Source organism: Peromyscus maniculatus, chromosome 3, assembly GCF_049852395.1.
Source record: "Peromyscus maniculatus bairdii isolate BWxNUB_F1_BW_parent chromosome 3, HU_Pman_BW_mat_3.1, whole genome shotgun sequence".
Taxonomy (NCBI): domain Eukaryota; kingdom Metazoa; phylum Chordata; class Mammalia; order Rodentia; family Cricetidae; genus Peromyscus; species Peromyscus maniculatus.
In genome coordinates this window covers 77,482,205-77,488,204 of record NC_134854.1, presented here as the reverse complement: position 1 = coordinate 77,488,204, position 6,000 = coordinate 77,482,205, and the positions used below count along the sequence as shown (strand labels likewise).

At 47.3% G+C, this 6,000-nt stretch overlaps 1 protein-coding gene across 2 annotated transcripts in view; it reads right to left on the bottom strand.

Annotated features, from left to right (window-relative positions):
- Positions 1–611: 611 nt before the first annotated feature.
- The window catches only part of Wipf3 (WAS/WASL interacting protein family member 3), a 77,415-nt gene continuing 72,026 nt past the window's right edge, over positions 612–6,000 (bottom strand). For both annotated transcript variants that reach the window (XM_015985780.3, XM_015985783.3), the window contains one exon: positions 612–3,385. In XM_015985780.3, the coding sequence (XP_015841266.2) occupies positions 3,362–3,385 (24 nt within the window). In that variant the 3' untranslated portion in view covers positions 612–3,361. The remainder of the gene's footprint in view (positions 3,386–6,000) is intronic.

Here is a 6,000-nt window from a genome sequence, read left to right as displayed (position 1 = left end):
CCAGACGGAGCCCAGTGCCAGGGGTACGTAGTGATGAGCTACCCGAGGCAGGCCAGGGCAGGCCAAGAGACACACGGCTACACGTTTTAGTCGCTCTTTCAGTAAAGCTAACAGCCATTTACAAAGGCTAATGTCAAAGCAGACTTTTGATTTCTGGAGAGGCGACTGGAAAGGGTCCTTTTCCTTGGCAAAGAGGGGCAAGTAGGCACAGTACTCTGGGACAGGGCAGAACAGGACCAGAGGACTCAAATTCAATTCCCAACGCCCATGTTGGAAAGCACACAACCACCTGTCACTCTAGTTCCAGGAGATCTGACACCCTCTTCTCTGTGGGTACCTGTGCACAGGGCATACACACATAGATGCATATACATCAATAAAAATAAATATATTTTAAAGGTGCTACTCCAGAAATCTCTGGCCTTTGTTTAAGCCCTCCCAATCCTCAAAGATGCGTCTTAGTACTTGTCTAACTGTTACACACTGCATTCCTGCACCACAGCCTCATATCATATTCCAGAAACGTGTGCAGTCATCACATGTCAATCAAAGAGGCTTAGATCAGCACTGGTGATCACAGGTGGGTTTTGCAGGGAAACAACCACAGACACTGCCACTTATTAAAGTTTATTGGACAAAGGAATGAGTCTGCAGTAGGAGACGCCGAGAAATACAAAATATAGGTGGGACACTGGGGAGTCACAGTCTGCAATGTGAGGGGAGGCAAGGACGGCAGCGACGCCTGCACATGTGAGTTCACGGTCAAGGGCCCAACCTGTACACTGCTGGTGGGAACTGGACGTACCCACTAGAACTTGGAGGGTTGTAGCTTCTTCAGTGACAGGTCTTGAGGAGAGCTGCTAGGCCAGATCCCTGAGAATGCTTCCTGCTTGCTGTTTTTGGTTTCTGCTTGTTCTTCCCCTCTGTCTTTAAATAGCTTTAAAAATTATTTATTGGTTGTATGTACGTGTGTGTGCGCGCGCACGTGCATGCGTGCATGCATGTAAATGAAGGCACATCTGTGCACATGCCAATGGAGGCCAAAGGCCAACAACAGGTGTCTTTTTCGTTCTCTCTACCTTATTAGAGTTTCTTACTAAACCTGCAGCTCGCTAATTTGGAGAGGTTGGCTGGCCACTGACCTTCTTGGGATCAGCTGTCTCTACTTAACTCATATGACCTGGGCTACAGACATTCACCCCCATGCCTGGCTTTTATGTGGGTCTTGGGGATATGAACACAGGTCCTCAGGCTTGGGCAGCAGGCAGTCTACTGACTGAGACATCTCCCTAACCACTCTTGAATAGTTTTCATTTCTGTCCCATTACTGTAGAACATGATGACATGAATAACTCACTGGACAAGCAGTCTACTGCACAGGCAGGTCTGCCTTGCTGATGGCCCTCCTTGCAATTATTAAAGCATCTGATGATTATTACTTCACATGGCTGGGAGTAGAGGGGAGTGGAGCCTGACCTTTCTGCCAACTTTCAGAACCAACACAACAAATCAGCAACATGGAAACTTCATGGCCCTTCATGTAGTTGTCACGATGGCTTGAGTCATGTCCCAGAGAGGGGAACTTGACCCTGGTTCACTTTCTACTATCTGGAATTGGAAAGCACAACACCATCATAGGATGTTCGCTCCAAAAAGCAGTCAAGTTCTGCAGACACATGGTTGAATGCTCTCCCTGTCCATCATCTCTGGGTGACCTGGCCTGGGCTAATGTTCTTGTTGGCGTGAGTGCCGGAGTGGAGTGCTCCAAAGCACACCGCTGCTCGCTGCCCCTCTCCCCCTTAGCAGCTATTCTGAGCACAGTGCAGGGATCCCGTTCCTTCTCTTTCTCCCCTTCTCTGCTACAGCCTCCCCATTCCAGTTGATGGGAGCATCTGGGGCCTGACAAAAGAGAAAGCATGCTTCCCTCCTTGAGGCTCCAAAAAGGGTGTAAAGAGCAGCCTCAGCCTGGCTTGGCCCTCTGTCTACTCAGGGCAGCTGAACCTGACACATATATCTGCCTGCCGCCCCAGGTACACACCACAGAGCAAGAGAGCCATCAGACACGCGTGCTCTTCACACGCCCTGGGGCTGACAGGTGTTCTGGGATCCCTACCAATGGAATACTTGGTTCTTTTGTATGTGTTTGTATATGGGTACATATGTTCCTGTGTGGAGTGTGCATGCACATGTATGTGTGAGCCTGGAGAGGCCAGAGGTCAACTTTGGGTATTGTGGCCTCAGGAGTTGCCCACCTTGTATTTAAGATAATGCCGCTGTCTGGGACCTGGGGCTCCCTGATTAGCCTGGCTGGCCAGTGAGTCCCAGGGATCTGGTTGCCCCTGCTTCCTCAGCAATAGGATAACAAGTGTGTCCCTCCACTTCCAGCTTTATGTGGGCACTGGCAATTGAACTCAGATACCAACGGAGCTATTGCCCCAGCCTCGTTTTGTTCTTTTTTAAACATATGTTGTATTTCTCATGTAAATCCTACACTCAAGGTGGGGTTGTGGGGAGGGAGACCTCTGAGGTAAAAATACGCTTATCATAATCATGAGCTATGTACATTTGTTATCTGCAGGGGTGACAAGATATCAAAATCTCATAAAGCTGACTTTACCCTGGCTACCAGGAAGGAGCTGGAACCTGGGAGGGGCAGAGGGAAAGCGATGGAGCCTGGGCACTAGGGTTGCTGTAAACAGTGAAAGCATTGGCTACTTGTAAAAGAATTCAGGTACAAAAGGGGCCCCTGCGGAAGGCATGTGAGGGGCCACGCCCTCTCTAATCTTTGCATTGGGATATATTTACATTAGGCAGCAAAATGACATCCCTGTACTGATAGAAAGAAGCGAGACGTGGCATCTCGCTCCCTGGAGGCTGTGTGGCACTGGGGGACCTGGGGACACAGCGCTTCCTCTGAGCTGCAGTGTTTATAAGGCATTGTCTGGTTTGATTTTGCAGTTGGTATGATGAGAGTCGTGCCAATAAGAAGCTGTTGTGGATATTTATGACTTTGGGACTGCTTGAAAACTAAGGATGCTCTGAAAAATGTTTCAGAATCTAGGAACGACCAGCCTGCAAGCATATTTTACAGTCACAGTGGACACTACAGGGTGGGATAGGGCTCTATCTGTACAAGACAGACAAATGCCAAGATGCATATTTAAAAATATTAAAATATTACTCAAATAAAAGTTGACTAAAATGGTGCTTTAAAGTTCGTGCAAATCATTCTTTACAATAAATAACGCTCCATTCAGAGCCTGCCTATCAAATGAATAGAGCTTGAGTATGGTAGAGTCTTGACGAGTTATCCTGGTGTCCATCTTTCAAGAACCCCAGGACCTTGGCTTCATCCATCTTCTCACCGGAGTGCCTTGAGGGACAACTGCAGAGACATGACGGAATAATATTGAAAAGGGGTCACAAGACTCATTGCTCACAAAAGACCTGCCAGGGCTGGGATCACAAATTTTCTTGCAGGTGAAGTGGCCCTATTGTGTACAAGGAGCTGTGTGTTTGTTTGTTTGTTTGTTTGTTTGTTTGTTTGTTTGTTTTTGCCTCCCCACTCTTAGGGATTGAGAATGGGAAGAGGTAATGGAGACCTGAAATTAATGGTATGTGGAGACCTGATAGTGTCTTGTGAACATTTATGGAAGCAGGCACATACAATTCACTTGGCAGGAAGCTCAGGAAAAGCAAACAGCATGAAGAAGAAACCATGTGAAGGTGATAAAAAATAGGGAAATGGACCAAAGTCCTCAGACTTCCAGCCAGGGGCCACTGGACCCATCCCCACAGGAAGTACTCCCTGGCTCTGTCCACTGTCTCCAGCCCAGTGGTTTTCTTCTGCTCTGCTTTATGTCCTCGAGCAGTGAAAAGAAATTAAGATGATTTCCAATGAGACATAAAATGGCTTGCTTTTGAGATCCCTAAAGACTACATCCTCTCCTTGACTGAACTGGGGTCTTCTTTACAGACATCATAGGCAACCCATGGCTGGGACCCCTGGGCTAGAAGCCTAAAGATATAGGTCCAGAAAGATGTAAACTATTATCAAGGAAGATTTAGGTGTGTGCTTGTCCTGGGGCTGGGGACTGGGTCTTGCCCGAGGGCACACACAGCCTTGCTGCATTGATGGAGACACACAGCCTCGCTGCATTGATGGAGACGGCTGCTCTTGCTGTTGGGAATTTGACATGACAAACGCGGTGGGAACACCCCGCAGAGGTCAGATAGTCACCCTGGGTAACTCCTTGACCTTCAGCAACAAGTTTCCCTTTGGGGAAAGATGAGCCTCTCTCTCCAGCTTCACCATCAGGCTATTATAAAGGGTCAAACGTGAGAACACAGACAAGCTAACTGAAAAACAGAAAAAGCTTTGTACATGTAGGGACTAGGGGTATGATGATTATTTTCTTTTTCTGATCATAAAAATTATTCAATTTAGAAAGTATAGGACTAGAGAGAAGGCTCAGAGGGTAAGATCCATGACTGCTCCTCCAGAGGACCCAGGTTCAATTCCCTGCACCCACATGGTAGCTCTCAGCTTCCCACTCCAGGTGCAAGGCGCCCAGTTACCTCAAGTGCCTGTCTCCACAAATGTGCAAAACCTTCTGCACTACAGTTGCTCTTACAAGGTATTTTATCAGTGCAACAGGAAAAGTTACTAATGTAGACCTAGTCATTAGTGTTTGACTATCCAAAGGAGAAACAGAAAAATGGAAGGGAGAGAGGGAATCTCCCAGAAAGCATTTCAGCCTGAAGGGGAGAGGCTTGCAACAGTCTGGGGGAGGTGAGAAAATGATGGATGCTGACATCAGTATCTGAACTTCTGTGATTTAAAATCGTGAGGAGGGAGTGGGTAGTTTTCTTCCCCGGTGTGTACAAGTTGCTCCAAGAGGCCTTTCATGGGCGTATGGGTGGAATGGCTGGCTGCTGATGTCTCATGAGCTGAAACTGAGCAAAACTGACTAGTTTACAGCTCAAATCTTTCCTGGACATTGTTAAGTCTTGATGCCAGAATTCCAAGACAATTGCAACAGAGTGTCAGAGACACCACAGTCCAGGCAGAGTGGCAGACTGTGGTGCCTCTTTCCACCTGTCAATAATCCTGCATAAATCTGTCCTCTTTCCCTTTTCCCCTTTATGAACTTGTTACCATTACACACTCACTTTTGAACCTGTGATCATCTGACAGTGGTTATATGATCCTTGGATTTCCTGTGTTTAGAAAAGGGGGTGTACTGGAAAGACGGCTCAGCCGTTAAGATCACTCACTGCTCTTGTAGAGGGCCTGGGTTCAGTTCTCAGCACCCATACGATGGCTCACAACCACCTGTAACTTCAGTTCCAGGAGGTCAAATGCCCCCTTCTGGCCTCTACAGGAACTGGCACACACATGAGGTGCATATACAGACATGTAGGCAATTACACATACAATAAAGATAAATAGAAAAGGGGGTGGGGCCTTTCTGGGGGCAGGTGTTCAGGGCAATCACAGGACTCTAATACCTTCCCAGCCAGGCCACTTCTTTAACTGTCCTACAGTTGCTGAATGACCCAGTTCATCAACATCCAGCCTGCTGTCCGATACACAGAACTTGGAAACAGGTGTAGGCCGGGGCAGGAGAAACAAAGGATTTTTTTTTTATCTTTTTGTTAGTTTGTTTCTCAAGATAAGATTTCTCTGTGTAACAGCACCAGCTGTCCTGGAATTGACTTTGTAGACCATGCTGGCCTCGAACTCACAGAGATCCACCTGCCTCTGCCTCCTCAGTGCTGGGATCAAAGGCATGTACCACCATCGCCCATCAACAAAGGATTTTAAAAGAGGAGACCATATCACTTGCAGTGAGAGATGCCGCCTCTACCCAGGTTAGAAAACTCGCAGTATAAGTTATTTTGGCTGAGAATAAGGGCATTCATGTGGTTTTTCCTCCAGGCTTTGACAATTAACTACATGTAGCCAAGGGCACTTAAATTGTGATTAAATTTTGGTCA